We start from the raw sequence: 19,059 nt of genomic DNA, 5'->3' as shown, positions 1-19,059 counted from the left end.
GGATAACCCCTAACTGCATACTAAATATTTGTCCTTATACCCACATAGAACGGTAGTCCTTACTCTGCATCAAGGAAACTTGGCAGCAGATGGAGACCATTATAGAAAACTACAACCAATCAAAATAGAAACTTGTGGATCCCGGTCCTAATAAATACAACTACAAACAACTCTAGAGCTTAAGGCCCAGGGAACATTTCAAAAGGGGATACAAAGAGCAGAAAGATAACAGAGTTTGCTATGATACTATGTCTCTTAATGTCAGAAGTTACTCCGTAAAGACTCACCATCATGACTGCATAAATATTAGCTGTACACGGACAACAATAGACATGGTAAAGTAGGTAGGGGAAAGACCACAAGACCTCAACCCTACACAAAGAACTACAGGCAACTAAGACATGCTGAGATTGGGAGAAAAATACTCTTCTCCAAAAAAAGCACAATCGGTTATCCAACACCAGATGGTCAGCTCTAAAGCAGACATATGAATCTTATATAGACTAAAGGTGATGTTTATGAACATATATATATATACATATATGTATATATACACACATACATATGCTTAACAACAATTAATGACAACAGAGGCTATGAATTTGAAAGAGCAAGGAGATGTATAGGAGGGATTAGAGGGTAGAGAGGAAAGGGGGTAATGATGTAATATCAAAAAGAAAAGAAAAAGTGAAGGAAAAAAATCAACGAGGAGATTTTACATGCACTGTTGTTTAAGGAAATAAATGTTTATCATGTCAGGTTATGTCAAGCATTGCCTAATAAAGGGGTGCAGTGGATTAGTCGGCACCTTGCTCGCCAGCTGTGCAGTCCAGAGGGGAGCAGTGATAGTCACACTTAGGACTAAGTGGACCGTATGGGTCGGTGCATGGAAACACAGCTACAGAACAACAGTAGAGGCAGAGAGGCACGCGAGCAAGGCTCACTGCCACCACTGTTCTAAACACTGCTGAAAACACAGCTTTGCAACTTCATCTGAATTCTGCACCACTTCTGAGAATAAGCAAAGTCCAGGAAATTAACACAACTGTGGCAGCACTGTCTATAGCCAGCTGAACAATGTCTAATAGCTCTCAAAGACCATACACAATAATTTCACTTGTTTGTCTTCAGTTCATGAAAGCAGAAAAATAAATAAATACATCAGCACTTACCACATAATAAAATCTTTTTGCAAGAGTATGAATGAGTATTATTTTGGCGACTGTTGCAGTTCCATACAGGCAAACGGCGATATAAAAGTAGTTATACCATGAGAGAGACTGTCCAATGAGAGAGACGAACACTGCTATAATGAGAACTGTAACAAGGCTAGTGAACCAGCTAATAAAAGTGATGCCAAGTCCGCACAAGAAGTCTCTCATGTAATTAGCATCTAAGGAAGAGAAAACAAACAGTTAATCTTCATCAAATCAGTTACAAAACCAGTTACAACAAAACCAGCTAAAGGGCCAAATATTAAAACAAAAAATTCACTACGTAATTGAAAATATTTAAATGTAGTTTAGAGAATGGTCAAACACAAGAATGGGGTAAGAATAAAGGGTGATGTTCAAGGAACACATGAGAGTCCAGGGATATTGACAATTAAGACATGTCTCACAGGAATTCAGATACCCTCCTCACTAGAGAAAGAAGTAGGAATCTTTACTTTTAGGATGTTTCATTTGTCAAAATATTAGCAAGAATTTGAAGAGAAATGGTTCCATATAAACTCTTGTTAAGAGACAGTAGCATAGGGCTGGCAAGACGGTCCAGCAGGCAAGTGTGCTTGCCACGCAAGCCGGTCAGCCTGAGTTCAATCCCCAGACCCCAGCGCACTGAAGCCACAGCTGTCTACTGACTTCACACATGCACACACACAAATAAGCAGGTGAATAAATAAGTGTAAAATGTTTTTTAAAATAATAACATTGGAAAATAATGACAGGGAAAAAAACTGGTGATAAAGAATTATTTCAAATGCTACTAAATACTTATATTGTAATAACATACAACAATTTAAACTCTGAAACATTTCAAGCAGAAATGATTCAGGCAGAATGGAAGCAGAAAAGTTGCAATTGCATCCATTTCAGGACTGTATGCTGCTGGCCTGTAGCAGACAAGACTTCATGAGACTTTTCACTAACAGTCAGTCTATAGGACCCACAGGATAGCTCAGCAGGCCAAATTAATGAGCTTGGTTTGATCCCCAGGACCTACGTGGTGGAAGGAGGGAGCCAATTCCCACAAGCTGCCCTCTGACTTCTATATTTGTGCATGTGCCCACACCCAAACACACTAAGTATTTTTTTTAAAAAAATAAGAAGTCGCTGGGCAGTGGTGGCACACGCCTTTAATCCCAGCACTTGGGAGGCAGAGGCAGGCGGATTTCTGAGTTCAAGGCCAGCCTGGTCTACAGAGTGAGTTCCAGGACAGCCAGGGCTACACAGAGAAACCCTGTCTTGAAAAACCAAAAAAAAAAAAAAAAAAGGCAACCTCTACAAACCTTTTTTTCTTTTTGTGTAAATTTTAGTTTTAACACATGTTATAGACTTGATCATAGTATAAAATACGACTGAATTTCAAGAAACTACAATTTGTTATTAATAAGTAGAGAAACAATTCTAGCAACGCTTTTTCCTTTGAACAATTCTAGCAACGTTTTTCCTTTGAAAAGCAAACGTCATACAGTACTGAAGTTCCCTTTCAGTATTGTTAGTGATTTCACACCATAACAAGAGACTGGATGAACACAGCTGGTGAATGGGGATGGGCCGCCCCTGCTGAGCCCTGCAGGGCACAGGACACCGCACTGCAGAACAGGGCTTAGCCTTCTAGGTCCTGCCTTCTTCCATGGCCCTGCCTTCCATTAGTTTGGCTAAGGCAGACAATCTAGCTGACTTTGCCAGTTCCAGGGTGAGTACATAAACACTGTCATCTTCACCAAGCCTCAAAGGATAATGAGTATACCAACTAAATACTCATCTAGGAATTTCTAAAAATGTAAATCAACTAATAGTCTCTGAAGATTCTAAAGAAACAAAAACAATGGCTAAAACCTCCTCAGCAAATCCCACCCTCATTCCAGAACACAGTTTAAAGGGAAAGACTTACTCCTGTGTTTGGGCCGCAGCAGTTTCTTTCCCAGGTACAGAACAACAGCCATAACCACCATGTAGTTTATTATGGAGCCAACACGGGAAGGGTACGCAATGACAAGCAGGCCAAGCACATCGAAGAACACCATGTTTCCATGTCGGTACTCAGACGAAGAAGCCAGCATGTCAGACGTAGCTAGGTATTTGAGAACTGCTAAAATGTTGTCACCTTTTATTAAGAAAAATAACAAGGTCTAATAAGCTACTCCGTCGTGACTTCCACATACAGCCACATGAAGCAGAAGTGGATCAGCAGGATCTGCAAAGGAAATACCCAGAAAACACGAGCAGACACCTCTTCCCATCTTCCACTCCACTCCCCTGTCTTGCCAGATTTCCCAGATAAGGTCCCTGCTCCTGCTCTCCTTCCTCCCCACTTAGCCTTGGCCCTCTAATACAAATGCCCAGCCCCAAAGCTCCGCCTCATGCCTTACGCATGGATACATCATAACCATGAGAGACACTAAGACCAGAAATTCAGTGGTTAAACAAGAAAAAAGCACCTCTCACGAAGTTGCTAAAGCATGCTAAGAATTATTAGGGGGTTTAGAGAGATGGCTCAGTGGTTAAGAGCACTGGCTGCTGTCCTAGAGGACTGGGGCTCGATTCCAAGCATCTACATGGCAGCTCACAGCTGTCTCTTCCTCCAGTTCTAAAGGATCTACCGCTTGCACAGACATGCATACAAGCAACACATCAATGCACATAACAGTAAATAAATCTTAAAAACAAACCATTAGGAAGGAGAGGCAAAGGCAGGAGGATCATAAGTTCAAAGCCAGCCTATGTTACACACCAAGTTCAAAGCTGGCCTGAGCTATACAACAAGACTTTGTCTTAAAAATAAAAGAAAAACAATTTTCCCTAAAACTAGCTGGAGAGTTGGCTCTGGGACCGGTGATATGGTGCTTTCCTGGAGTGCATGCACAAGGCCCGAGTTTGATCTCCATTACATTAGGATAGCCAACCAGAACAAATAACAGTGAAAGGAACAGCTAGGAAGGAAGCAGAAAGGTTGCAATGTCACAGCTAGCCTGGGCTACAGAGTGAAATCCTACATCAGAAAAAAAATGTTTTTAAGGTGAGCCAGGTGTGGTGGTGTGGGCCTGTGACCGGCTTCTGGAAGCAGAGCAGGGAGCTGACAAGTGGCAACCACCCTACACAGTAAGAAAGAGCGGGAGGACGCGCTAAAGTAAGAAACTGTCCAGATTTTTGACATAACCATGTCCATGAAGAGAGGAAAGTTACACACACACACACACACACACGCACGCACGCACGCACGCACGCACGCACCCTAGATGAGACACTCCAAATGCTCACAATGCACCTGTCCCCCAGCACTATCTCCTTTTGTTAGCACCAGTCAGCGCTCGTCTTTCTGTATAAACGACTGTTGGAAACGAACTCCTCACTCTGCACTCCACAGCCAGACCATAATACTTAAAACCACCGTAAGGAGCTCATTAGTGAGTTCCCGTTAGTGAGACCTTCAAGGATTCCTTCCTCCTCCAGATCCTTCCAGTTTACACATTGTGTATCACATCACATTTTTATTTACTGGGGTGCTGCACACCACTGCACATATCCAGAGGTCAGAGGACAACTCTCTGGAGTTGGTTCTCTCTTTCCACCATGTGGGTCCCAGGGATCCAGCTCAGGTTGCTAGCTCTGGCAGCAGGAGCCTTTATCTGCTGAGCCGTCTGCTCACCCCGTTTGCTGGGGACGGGCTCCGGGACCTTGTACTGTTGGGCAAGCTCTCTGCCTCCAAGCCCTTGATCACTTCTGAAGCCGTCTGTATCCTTCCCCATATATTTCAAGCTTATCCACTTCTGTTTCTGAAACACTACTTCTATTCCAGTCTGACAGCACAGCATACCACCCATCCCCTCCCCGGGTCCCTCCTGCTCTATGCTGTGCTTTTACTAAAAAGGTCATCTTCTCTCTGTAGCTCAAATCCCTGTTGACTCCCCAAGCCTGAGATGGGCCTCCCCAAATGTCTCTACATCTCCGGGAAGCACTGCAATGCTCTGTCTAAGTGCCACATCTGTCCTCACCCCCGCTATGAGCTCCATGTGCCATTCTCTGCTTCCATCTGGTGCACAAACCCAGGTCCTGATGCTACTACCATTCATAGCATTCACTTGTCTGCCTTCTTTACTCTTCAACAGTCCAACTGCAGCCTGGGGCTGATCTTCTAAATTCTCAGTGAATCCGAAACCCTACCACAGCCCTGGGCCACTGCTTTATGAGTATTCACAGTGAGCCAGACATCAACGACTAAAGTCCAAGCCCTCATCTTTCCAACTCCAAGTCTGTAACCCACTCGGCCACATACTGTCTCTCCCACACAGACTACAGAATGTACTATCGATCATCCACAATAGTTCATCATTGTATCTCAAAGGCCAAACCTGTAAATACCAACCTGCTCTCTGAATGGAATCTATGAGAATTCTGTCCGCTGTGTCATACTTGGTGTGGTAGATGTATCCGTTTTCAATAAAAGCTAAGTCTATTCCTAAGACAGACAATGGAAAATGTCATCTTACTTTAAAGATCAGACTTGTGTTAGGCCTTTCTGTTTGATATATTAAATTCTAAAAGATAAAATGTCAAAACAAGAGATTGACTGATGTCTGTCATATTCATGAATGACATAAAATCTTTTCTGTTCTTACAAAATCTAGAACCAGGAACTAGGAGGAGCAGGGGGCTGATATTGGGATGTAAAGTGAATAAATAAATGTTTAAAATCTATAACTACGGTCAATAATTTAAAACATTAAGGAGCCATTTTAAGTCATGCATTAGGGGGGAAGTTTTGAGGATGGAATTTGGGCAGTTAAGAGCCAAATTTAATTGAAATAAACTAAAAATCATCAAAGGAGTTGGAAAAGCAAGACAGCAGCATAGGAGTCAAAACCCTGAGGATTCCTGGCATCTCTGGAGAATGAAGTCTATCCATCTCCAGCACGGGTGCATGGCAACACCATAAAGCAGGCAAGCATTACCACAGGGCTTTGAAAAGATAGCATCAAGAACTCTACTTTCCTGAGTGTGGTGGTTTGAATATGCTTGGCCCAGGGAGTCTCACTATTAGGAAGTGTGGCCTTGTTGGAGGAAGTGTGGCACTGTGGGTATGGGCTCATCCTAGCGGTCTGAAGAGCCAGTCTTCTCCTAGCAGTCTTCAGATGAAAATGTAGAACTCTCAGCTCCTCCTGTCCCATGCCTGCCTGGATGCTGCCATGTCCCCTCCTTGATGATAATGGACTGAACCTCTGAACCTGTAAGCCAGCCCTAATTAAATGCTGTCTTTATAAAAGTTGCCTTGGTCATGGTGTGTGTTCACAGCAGTAAAAACCTAACTGAGACAGTGATTCAGAAGATAAATATTTCACATATAGTGTCCTCTCAGAAGCCATTATAACTTTCAAGAAATGTCTGGTTTTTGTTTCACACAACACCCTGTGACCACAGACAAAATACCTGGAATGTTCCCAAAATCCCTATAGATTCGGAAGTCGGTATCAGAAGGAATGATTCCACTCTGAAAAACCTCCTGAGCCACCACAGAAGCAAAAGGGTGTTTAGCTGCTGAAACGTAAGCCTGGACCAACCAAGGATTTTCAGGGCCTGAAATGAAACAAAACAACACAACACAGGGTTACTCGGATAGCTCTGTTCAGCAGACCACATGTGGTTGCCTGCACTGAGGAAATGTGAGCGAGAGCTAACTGGTGAGTACACGGATTCCTTTAGGAATGATGACCAATGTTCTAGGAGATGCAAAGTGGCTCAGTGGTTAGAGCTGTGCTGCTCAGTTATCAGGAGCAGGGCTCAATTCCCAGCACCCATGTCAGGGGCCTCACAGACACCTCTAACTCTAGCTCCAAGGGATCCGATGACTACTTCAGACCTTATTGGGCACCTGCACACCTATACACACATTCACACACATATGAGCACATGCACATAAACAAACCTTTCCTTAAAATGCTCTAAAATTTGATAATGGTACACAACTACATGGAAAAACCTAAACCACACTGAATCTTGGTAAACTATAGGACATTTAAATTATACCTTAATGGTGCCATGGATTATATATATTCTAAGGATGGCAACAGTTGCAAAACATTGTCCCATTTTAAGGAAATAATATGTGTATATGTTCATGTGCATAAATACACATTTTTTTAAAAAAAAAAAAATCCCAGGGCTGGAAAGATGGCTCAGTGGTTAAGGGCACTGACTGCTCTTCCAGAGGCCCAGGGATCAAATCCCAGCACCCACATAGCAGTTCACAATTGTCTATAACTCTAGGATATACATGCACACAAAACACCAATGCACATAAAGTAAAGGTAAATAAATTTTTAAAAACTTAAATAAGAAAAAGTACTTTAAAATCCCAAAAAGTTATAGAGCAAATTAGCATTGGTTTGCTCAGAGTGATGGGAAAGCCCTGCGCTTCTGACTTACCAGATTTCTTGTACTTGGTAGAGCCTGAATTTTTCAAAATGGGACATGTTAATGGTTTAATCTGTTTAAATTTTATAAGGTTATACTTTGTTAGTATCTTCAAAAATGATGCCATCAAGCACTTCATGATAGTGCTGGTCTGATGAGCCACTCTTTCTGACATTAAGGAAGAATGATTATTCCAGCCACGAAAAGCTCCCCAAATGAGCATTTCCCTCTCAAGTGACAATGGAGTTCTGAAGAGTACAAACTGTTTTATCTGAAAAGCCAGGAGAAGAGAAGTCTCACCACACAGAAAGAAAGCCGAGGACAAGGCCATCTGGCACTCGGTCTCAAAAACTAAGTCTGCCAGACTGAGGTGTCTGTTCTATTAGTCAAAAAATGGAATCAACACTAGGAGTTTTCTAGAAGATAGAACCATAAGAAAGCCAGTCTTCTATAGGCAGTCGCATCAGATGTGAGCGACATCCTGAGAAATACACTAGCCCATCAGAAGGTACATCCGAAAGCTCTCAGGCACATACTTAAACCATTAAGATAAGCTCAAAACTAGAAGCAAAGAATGGTGTAAAGTTCAGATAAGAAGGATGTTCTCAGCAAGTCTGTTATGAGTTCCTTCCAGGGGAAGGTTTTAGAATGAGTAAAATGTTTAAATTGCACATATACCGATGGAGGTACTGGGGTTTTATTATCAAAGTAACAAATACACGGGGAACTATTTAACAGTACAGAGAACTGCAGAGCAGACAGGGCAGGATCAGCTCTGCACCTAGCCTCACAGAGCAGTGGGAAGCTCACTAACTTTCGATGCTCCTCCCCCAACCACTGCCGCAGCCTCCCTGGCCTAGTCCTGCCAGCAAACACCCACCTTCTACCTGTAACTGGTGCTAACTTTGCTCATTTGTGTCAGATATGTAATCATTTTGAAATTCCACGTTGCTGGAGATTTTATCTAAAGCTGCATACGTTTAGTTGAGGAGTAAGGACTTGGGTCTAATCAGAGCCAGCAAAAGGGAACACTCATAGAAGTTAACAGACTGCCTTGAGCTGAGGCGCCATTTTAGGGAAGTGTGCTCTCATCTCATCAGACTATCTGTGTAGACTGTACTAATACATGCAGAGAAAACCTCAGGAGTCATTTGGACTAAAGCATGAGACTGGACGATGTCCAGGGAGCAGAGGATAGGACAGGTGCTGCATACATTAAAGGCACGGAGAGGAAGGCACTTAAGTTTACAGTACACTTCTGACAGGATACACAAGATGCTGTTCCTCCTGCAAGCCTGGGATTTCACAGCCACTGAGACTCCTTGCTTAGCATTCTCTGCTGCCCCTTTCTGATTTGGTGGCTGTTGAAGATGTTCCTCCTGCATCAAGAAAATGGGGCCAGAGCTGATAGCAGCTACCTGTTTCTACAGATATTAGAGTTCAGCTGCTTCTCACTGAATAAAGAGAAAGAAAAATTTGAGAGCTGAAAAGTCTTGCTGTATCTCACCTTGTGACCTTAAATCTCAATTTCTCTCTCTCCCTCTCCCCTACCACCCCCTCTCTCTGACACACACACACACATACATACACACACACTTCCCTAAAATGGCACCTCAGCTCAAGGCAGTCTGTTAACTTCTATGAGTGTTCCCTTTTGCTGGCTCTGATTAGACCCAAGTCCTTACTCCTCAACTAAATGTATGCGGCTTTAGATAAAATCTCCAGCAACGTGGAATTTCAAAATGATTACATATTTGGAAATAAATGAGCATTTTAATTCTAACTCTGTGTGTGTGTGAGTGTGTGTGTGTGTGTGTCTGTCTCTGTCTGTCTGTCTGTCTGTCTGTCTGTGTCTGTATGTCTGTGTGTCTGTGTGTCTGTGTGTGACTGTCTGTCTGTTTGTGTGGTCAAGGTGTCCCTATGTAGCCTTAGCTGACCTAGAATTCAGAGATCTGCCTGTCCCTGTCTGCCACATGCTGGGGTTAAAAGCCTATACCACCAAACTGGCAACCCTGAATTTCTTAAAGTTGTAACTGAAATAAAATACAGGATCATTTTAAAAGTTTAAAGTAAGTTTGAGAGAGTATTGAAATATAATACTGTTTAGGTTATAAAAAAAACAGTACTTACTATAATTTCTTTTATTTTTTTTTATTTTTATTTATTTATTTTTTTGAGACAGGATTTCTCTGTACAGTCCTGGCTGTACCGGAACTCTATAGACCAGGCTGGCCTGGAACTCAGAAATCCACCTGCCTCTGCCTCCCAAATGCTGGGATTAAAGGCGTGAACTACCACTGTCTGGCATACTGTAATTTCAAAACTTAAATAATACAATGTCTTTTAAAGATGCTACAGAGTAAGTGTCTATCACTTCACTCATGTCCTCTAGCTCCACTCACCCAAAACACTATTCACTGTAGGACTCCTGACAAGTCAGGCAGGGTACATGCCTATAATCCCAGCACTCTGAAGGTCGAGGCAGAGGATCGGATACCAGGGCAGCCAGGGATGTGAAATGAGACTGTCTTGATTCACTCAACAGAGGCAGCTTTGTGTGTGGCGGGGCAGACAGAAGGCGGGCCTTCCAAAGTCAGGTCTTAGCAGGCCCTGCTGAGCAAGTCTCAACCCTGCAAAGATGGCATGATGTTCAACAGTTATACCCTACTATCTTCAGGAATGCATAATTCTAAAATTAAACTCTCTCTGACTATTATACTTACTGGACTTTTTTTAACATTCAAATTATTCAGTGATGAAATTAAATTCCTTAAACTGTGAGTAAATTTTCTTATTTTAATTCTATCATTTTAAAACCCTTATATCCTAATCATCCATAATTAGTAATATCCACATTGTATTATGTCCTTATTTGCTTCTCTGCTGTGTTGATAAAACGCTAGCCAAAAGGAACTTGGAGAGAAATGGGCTCACTTGGCTTACAGGTTATAGAATCCACCACCACAGAAGCAAGGATGGGACTCCAGTCAGAAGCCTGCAGGCTGCATGGAAAGTGTAGGCTATGGGACGGCTGCACTCCATGGTTCGCTCAGCCTTCTTACAAAACTCAGGATTCCCTGTGGAGAGTGGTACATCTACAGTGGGTGGGCCCTTCCATATCCATCACTAATCATGAAAACGCCCACGCGCCAATCAGAGGCTCTCACTTCCCAGATAACTCTAGTTTGAGTCATGCTGTCAAAAACATAAATAAACCAACCAACCAGCACATATTACAATACAGTTGCTCTCTGTGAACCAACTCTGAGTCTGAGTCACTCCTGCTCCAATCCGCTAACACATACCAACTATAAAACCTTGCAAGATAAACTCTCACCTCTATTCTTCATCTGTAGAGTGAAGAACAACAGCATGTGCTCATCACACTTTGAAAACTAGATAACTGAGTGTAATATTTTCATATAATAAGTACTATATAGGAGTCACATGCTGTCCACATTATTTTGCTTTTAAAAATTAATAAAGAGTCAGGAAGGCCCCTAGAACTCAATGGCCAGCCAGAGTAGCTGAATGGATGAGGTCCAAGTCCAGTAGGAGGCTCTGACTCAGAAAGGTCGAATGCAATTGAGGAAGGCATGTGATGTTAGCACCTCTGTTTACCATAAGCACGCATACAAGCACACAGTGCAGATACATGCAGACACACATACATGTACACCCATACCAACGTACATATTACCATACACATTCATGCCTTAAAAACAAACCTCATTCAAGAAATTTCTGATTAAAAAGATTGTATACACTGAAAAACTTTCCACTGTCGCATTGAACAGCTCAGTGCACAGCCTCACATACCTGTTTGGAAAACAAGTTCTTTCCCTCCAACACCTGCAGCCTCCAGGTTAATAAATGCTCGAATCAAACTGGCCCAGGGATGTTGAGTAATAAAACCATGGCTTGCCTTAATGAGGAAAGAAAACAAATGTAGGTTTAACTATGTCTTTATTCTGCTTATGTGTACGCAGAATGACTATCTGAAAAGATAGGGACTATGAGGGCAAAACGACATTTCTCAAATGCAGACTCTACAGGCACCGTCCTGTATAAAATGGTGGGTTCAGTTTGCCAGGTGGAAAGTCACTGTGAAAATACGCAAACGTTAAGAAGAAAAGACAGGAAAGATAATCAATACGGTTAAGCATTAGTGCTGTGTCCCTTCCTCAGCTCTCTGATCTCAGAGATTAAAAAAGATCAGGAGAGCAATGATGCCATTGAGAAGCTCTCGAGTCAAACCCTTTTCTGGTTACAGCGACACTCAGAAAGCTGAGTCAGGGGGATCACAAGTGCCAGGCCAGCCTTAGGAGACTCAGCAAGACCCTGCTTCAAAGACTAGGGCGAAAACAAACAAAAATGTCACATCCTAGGAGGCTGAGCAGTGCCCAGCTGAGTTTCTAACTTACTGAGCACGCTACACGCATGGGTGTTTTAAACCACTGCCAGGCACAGTGTTTATTCTGCATATTATTATTAAGATACTATTCATAATCATTATTACTGTCATCATTATTCAACCCAAATACTTAAAACAGTAAAACCTTACTTGCAAGACATTTTCCTCTGCACCATTAAAGAGGAACACCACAGCATGCTGCAGGGGTTCTGGAGATGCTGACATGACCCGGAGAACTTCGAGCATCACTGCACAGCTAACTGCATCGTCACTGGCACCTTGGAGTCAGAAAAAACAGAGTCACTTCTCAGAGTTTCTGTGTTTTTCCTTACTGCTTTGGGATAGAGTTTCCCCTCAGAGGAGCATCATGATAGCTGTGTGATCAGAAGCATAACTGTGTCATCACAGGGTGACAACTATGCTCAACAAAGACAAGTCCTGTAAGAGTCTTGCCTGGTCTCCTCAATGATGTGATCGGTGGAAGCATTCGTTCAGTACACACTCAATAGCTGTGGCATCAATTAGCCAGATGGAGCCTAAGGCCAACTGGAGTGTATCCTCATCCCCATCCTCTGGGTACTTCTGGTACTCATGGCTTCCTCCTCTCTACCAGTCTTTCAAAATCATAAACAACAGCACCTCACATTTACAGAGGGAGTAAGACTAGATGCTTTAAGGTTTTTAAAAAGGGATCAAGTAATGGAAAAGTACAAAGGCACCTGAATGGTAAGACCCAGAAGAGTAAACTGCCTTGTCTCAGCACTGAAGAGTACAGCAGATACTCCAGCCTCTACATCAGAAAATCACCATATTAATTAAAGATTATAAAAAGAACCCTAGTACTCTGATTGTTTTTTAATTAAATCTGTTGCTGTAACATTATATGTGTTTATTTTTTGGGGTGCACATTTTTCACAGTGCACATATGAAAGTCAGAGGACAATGTGCAGGGCTTCATCTTTCTTTGTCATGTGGGTCCAAACTCAGCCAAGCTGGCAGCCTAGGTGGCAGGTGCCCTTAAGCACTGGGCTGACTTGCTGGGCCCCAAGTGCTGATTTTTAAAGTGCCATGAGAGGTAGTTAAAGGGACTGGCTGGCTATTTGATGACAGTAGAAGGTTATTGCTAAGTTTCCTAAGTGAGGTATCTCATGAAACTGTTAGCATGTTCGAGGGGGGCCTCATGCTTCACCCCTGCAGACTGAACTACAGAGGAAGCAATGCAGCCAAGAGCGACTCAGAGAGAAGCAAGCAGGAGGGCTGAGGTGGAAAAGAAGAGGCAGTTGGGGGCACCCTGGAGTTCAGGAAACGACTCTGCTTTCTACTGATCTGATTCTTTTCAGACTAGGAAGCTTACGGGCATTTAGAGTAAGGAAATGCCATAACTCAGGCAGTAGCACTTCCGAGGGGGTGTGTGTGATGAGTCAGGGTGCTGCAGTGTTCAGTGAGGACTCAAGAACAGGAAGGATGTAGGGCGAATTCTATCTCTGTCACTTGGCTCACTGTTCTCTGGTCTAGAAAGCAAACTGATGACTCTACCCCACAGGCTTTTTGCACAGATTTTTCAAGACAACATGCATTGCCTGGCACCTGGGAAACATCCTCGGGTTTCTTCCTTCTCTCTGAAAACTGAGGGGAGGCTCTGTAACCAGGGAAAATAAAACACTGGCTTTAGGGCTCTGTTGAACTCTAAACCCTACTCCTGCTCAAAAAGAAACAATATTAATGATACTAGTCTTGGTGATTATTGGACTGTACTTTAGTCATTAGTGAAAGTGAAACAAAGTAGCAGTTACCTGATCACTGTTAGAGCAGGGGTATAAGCTGATGTAGGCAATGTGGGCCACATGAAATAAACATTTTCTTTTCCATTTGAGACTGTTATTTTAAAATGAAAAGCAAACAGTAACACTTCTCTTTATTCAAAGTGAAATGAACAACACTTACCTTCATATACAGAGCTGTTTACCAACTTAAACTTCCCACTCCTTCTCCCTACTACTCTAAGGGGCCAGTGTCTTAGACAAGAACAGAAAAGGGTCACAATGCCTTTGAGAGAGTGACGGTAGAAAACAGTAAGAGGGCTAAGTGACAAACTGACATCCTTTTCCATTTACAATCACCCTGAAAGTGAAGCCACCCCAAAGTAACTCAGATGTCTCTTTTACCAAAGACCTGGCAGCACACAGCAGACCTGAGAAGATAAATGAGGTCCTTCTGTAGGTAGCATTACTTCTAATTGGTATCAATTCCAGATCCAAGTATGCTGCTGAGAACTTTAATACACACAGGAAAACAAGCACAGCTATGCAGGCCTGGGACCCAGCCCTGAGGTGACTTAAGTAGAACCCCTGGTAAAACTAAGGCCAGCCTAGACTGCACAGTTCAGGATGTCTCAATAACACTCCTGAGGCTGGAGACATCTCAGTGGCAGAGCATGTACAGGTGTCAGGTTCTACCCCCAGCACAACATGCATGCACAAAAAATACTCATGCTTCAATGAGTTCATCCACGGAGAGGATTCAGGTGACAACTATTTGGTGCATGAGTGGAAAGCTACTCTTAGCTTATTATTGATAGATACTTCCTTCATAACATCAGTATGAGTATTATAAAATTTTACGTAAAAAATTATTTCTAAGCCGGGCTGTGGTAGTGCAGGCCTTTAATCCCAGCACTTGGGAGGCAGGGGCAGGCGGATTTCTGAGTTCGAAGCCAGCCTGGTCTACAGAGTGAGTTCCAGGACAGCCCAGGCTATAAGAGAAACCCTGTCTCAAAAAACCAAAAAAAAAAAAAAATTATTTCTAAACTAGAAACAGAGTAATTGCTTAGCATCCAGGAAGCCATAGGGTCAATCTGAGAAAAACAAAACTCTTTCTAGTCATTTAAACCATGCGTGGTGGCACACTCAAATCAGAAGATTCAAGGTCATCCTCAGCTACATAGCAATATAAGACTAGTTCAAGGCTAACTTGGACTACATGAGATCCTGTCTCTAAAAAAGGGGGAGGGGCTTAAAAATTCTAATGGCTCTCCAAAGATTCTTTTCATTAGTGGACTCCACATATAATCTATATGCCTGGCTCTATGTAAACAGCAGCAGAAAATGCCATTCAAAATATGTTACTGTAATATAAGGCCCTTGGGTGTTAAAGGAAATCTGAAGAAACAAAAAAGCTCTGTGCTCTCCCCTCATTTGTCTAAAAACAGAACATAAATCTATGCAGGTGTTCCACCGCCCTGTCTACCTGGAAGGACAAAGGTTAGTCTCTAGAAGCAACCACAGGCCCTGAAGAACCTACAGACAGCAAGCTTGCCCAGCTAGACTTGCCCATTCACGTCCTTTCCCACAACTCGCTACCCACACAGACTCTAAGCAATTGCTCTACCACTGAGCTACACCCCATCTGATTCTTACCCTCTGCCTTGTAACTTTTCAAAAAAAAAAAGTATTGCTCTTTGATAAAGACAATATCCAAGGCAGAGAGCTGAGCCACCTCTTTGAAATGATTCATTTCCCCTTGGTAACACAAAGATGCATCTGTGCACACACGGCAGTGACCAGTCTCCTTTTCTCTTTACTATCTTCTCTCACTTAAGAATATGAAAGGCAGGCCGGGCAGTGGTGGCGCACGCCTTTAATCCCACCACTTGGGAGGCAGAGGCAGGTGGATTTCTGAGTTCGAGGCCAGCCTGGTCTACCGAGTAAGTTCCAGGACAGCCAGGGCTACACAGAGAAACCCTGTCTCGAAAAAATTTAAAAAAGAAAAGAAAAAAAAAAGAATAGAATATGAAAGGCAAAGGGGAAATCAGGAGGGGGGTTCTGCATTTGATTGATACCTGTATATCCAGTCTTTCTAAACAACCACAGCATTTATGTGACCCTCTCCAGAATTTAAGCATCTAATAGTGAACACACGGTGACTTTGTCTAGTGTCCCTGGCATAGTTAAGGCACATGTGCCTTGTTTTAAATGACTGTGTGGATACTGATGTCTGAATAAGCAAAATATATTCTAAGTACAAAGAAATGTCTTATCACAATATCATTTTATCAAGTCAAGGCTAGTGTATATCTTACATGTCTCTACGTGGTTATATTGGGCCTGCTATACATTCAAGCAATCCAGAAGTATAGCTACCAACAGTACTACTACCAAAAGAAGGCTTTGTCTGAAAGACACTATCCCAAAGTTTTACTTACACTTAATCTTTGAGCAACACTGTTAGGAAATTAGCTATTTGTTTTTCATTTAACAATAAAGAAATTAAAGATAGATTAAGCTAAGCAATATGCCAAAAGAAGGCCCAATACTCAAGATACTCTCCTCCTGGTCAGGAGGCCCAGCACCCACCCCAGCTTTGTGTCTATTAATGGTGACCAGTCAGAGGAGTCTTCTTAAGTGTATAATCTCAGGCATTGTAAAATGCTGCTTTCTATTCTTAGCTGGGTTTTTTTTTTCATATTTTATTTGTAAATATTTATATGAGTATATAGAGGAGAAACTTTAGAGGTAATGGATGTCAGTAATTTAGACAGACTCCTGTTTGTCTTATAAAAATTATGAGTCATGGAAATTTGCATACATGATAAAAGACTTCAGAATTTAATACAATGCGCAGGCTTCATATATTATGTCAATAGTGATTCTGTCTTACTCTATAATACTTTACAAAAACATCACCACATCAAAATAAAAAATAATCCTTGGAGCTGTAGAGATGAGTCATCAGTTAAGTCTGCTCTCTGCTCCATCAGAGGGGACCAGAGTTTTGATGCCAGAACCCACAGCCACCCAGATAACTAAACCAGCATCAAGGAATCTGATACCCTCTTCTGGCCTCCAAGTGCTCAAACACATACACAATTGCATGTAAACACACACACACATAAAATATTTAATAAATACAAATTTGTTAAAGCAAAAAAGAATCCTTGTGGTCCATTCCTACATCAGTCAGTACCTCTCCGTTCCGGGAGAACTTGATCTCCAGCTTTCAGACTAATTGAGTCTCCCCATCGCCAAGCTCCACTGTGGACTGTGATGCTTTTCTTTGAGACATTTGTGGAAGCTTAATGCTTCTTTTGGTTTAAGTTTTGGCTATAGGCACTTCAACCAATACCCTATCAAACAACTGAAGGAAGTTTTTAAATGCTTTTCTAATCATTGCCTTTGACAATGTAGCTTATACTTTTTTGTGTCACTCCAAGGACAAAGAGACCCAGAGTCTACAAATCATGTTTCTGAGAAATCTTATTTTTAAAATATTCAATTTAGGGGATTCACACTGATTTGGCACATGTGTATTGTGCCAGACATTGTCTTGAACATCAAGTGTTCTATCTTGCCAGTGTCTATTCTCAACACAGTATTAAGTACTCTACCAATATGTCACACCTTCAGTGGACCATAATTTTAACTTTTCAAGTGAACAGAAACTACTAGAACTTATGTCTTCTAATCCATGTATCCCTTAAATACAGAGATCTTTACCCAGTACCCCCAAAGCCTACTGCCACCCCTGTAAGTGTGTAAGCACTTACACATGGACAGACACATTGGTAAACTGAAGATAAACTTAAGTGCACTAAAAACATCTCATGTATTGTCATGGGGCTTGTGTGCCACTATTTAATAATTACAATAACAATAGTAATAATAACAAGCTTAAGGGAATATTAAATTGTTAGACTCTAAACTGGTATTAATTAGCTTAACTTCTATCACAGTGAGAAAATGTTGGACAAAGAAAGATGGTCCTCACATGGGGTTGAGTTAATAAGCTTTCTGGGCTGTATCTTTTTGACTTTAAATGACTAAATACAAGTACATACCTGGTGAATTTGCCACTGAATCAAAGTGACAGTTAGCCAGGACAGCATACTTGGCTCCGTCTCGGGGCTCCAGCTTTACCACGACATTAGTGATGTTGTCATAGTAGCTTGTAAAACCCCCCAAGAAGTCAATGCTGAAGGAGCCAGTAGGCCGCTGTATGTCTACTGAAATGCTGTGACGGCTGTGGCTCTGCGCTTCTATCAGCTTGATCTGCTCCAAAAGATACTGTACCGTCAGAATTTCATTCTCTGTGCTTCCTGTAGTCCTGGGGCCAATGGCCGTTATGTGTTCCAGATAATCCCTGGAAACAATCAAAAGGAAGGTGATGACAAAGGCTGGCAAATCTAACATCAGCCCAGAACAACTCTCCACTGTGCTTCCCTCTTACCTCAGAAAGTTTAGTTCTTCTGACTTCTGTGCCTCCCTCCACCTTAAGACATGATCTCTAGCTCACTACATTGACCAGACTGACCTTGAACTCACTGAGATCCCCTACCTCTAACTCTTGAGATCTGAAACCAAAGGTGCTTAAAAAATAAACAAACATCTCGAGAAAGTGATCTGGAAGCTTCATCATTTTCTACTGCATTCTAGGAACTAATGCTTTCAAACGTTCCTCCATTGACACTATATCAAATCAGCACCAAGACCAGAGCTTATGCTCAGTACGTATGACTGCTGAAGGCAGGAGGACAGCACAGCTTCCCTGGCCTGACTCCTACCGATAGTTACGAATTGGCTGAAGTCATTGGTATAGCCATGCGATGCCATCAAGTAGGCGTGATAAACTTCTGAAAGGAATGAACGCACGCCTCTTGCTGTACACGCCAAACCTAATAACTTCAGTTCAGGCCAAAATTAACCCTACTCCACGGGGGGGAGGGATGGGACCAGAGGGAAGACTGAAGGTGCCATCCAAAAATCTCTTCAGAAAAAGCATCCAAAGAAGCAACTTTTAAAACACAATAGTAGTTGAAAACTTTCTACTAGCTTAGGATTCATCTGATTTAAGATGCAAGTAGGTATCAAAGAGTTCATATTTCTAAGTACACCTGAGGTCGTTTAAAAAAAAAAAAATTGAACCCTTGGCCAGTAGTGGAGGTGCAGGCCTTTAATTCCAGCACCTGGGAGGCAGGGGCAGGGGCAGGGGCAGGGGCAGGGGCAGGGGCAGGGGCAG

General features: G+C 42.3%; 1 protein-coding gene across 1 annotated transcript in view; it reads right to left on the bottom strand.

Annotated features, from left to right (window-relative positions):
* Ermp1 (endoplasmic reticulum metallopeptidase 1) overlaps positions 1-19,059 on the bottom strand; it is a 35,511-nt gene that overhangs the window by 15,336 nt on the left and 1,116 nt on the right. The window contains exons 2-8 of the mRNA XM_028764062.1: positions 17,882-18,183; positions 12,199-12,326; positions 11,454-11,559; positions 6,651-6,797; positions 5,590-5,682; positions 3,118-3,330; positions 1,173-1,393 (exon numbers count right to left, since the gene is read on the bottom strand). Coding sequence (XP_028619895.1) covers positions 1,173-1,393; positions 3,118-3,330; positions 5,590-5,682; positions 6,651-6,797; positions 11,454-11,559; positions 12,199-12,326; positions 17,882-18,183 — 1,210 coding nt within the window. The remainder of the gene's footprint in view (positions 1-1,172; positions 1,394-3,117; positions 3,331-5,589; positions 5,683-6,650; positions 6,798-11,453; positions 11,560-12,198; positions 12,327-17,881; positions 18,184-19,059) is intronic.

The sequence above is a fragment of the Grammomys surdaster genome, unplaced genomic scaffold (genome assembly GCF_004785775.1).
Source record: "Grammomys surdaster isolate TR1022 unplaced genomic scaffold, NIH_TR_1.0 141, whole genome shotgun sequence".
Lineage (NCBI taxonomy): Eukaryota > Metazoa > Chordata > Mammalia > Rodentia > Muridae > Grammomys > Grammomys surdaster.
Note: the sequence above shows the minus strand (reverse complement) of the source record. Positions and strands in the feature narration are given on the sequence as shown.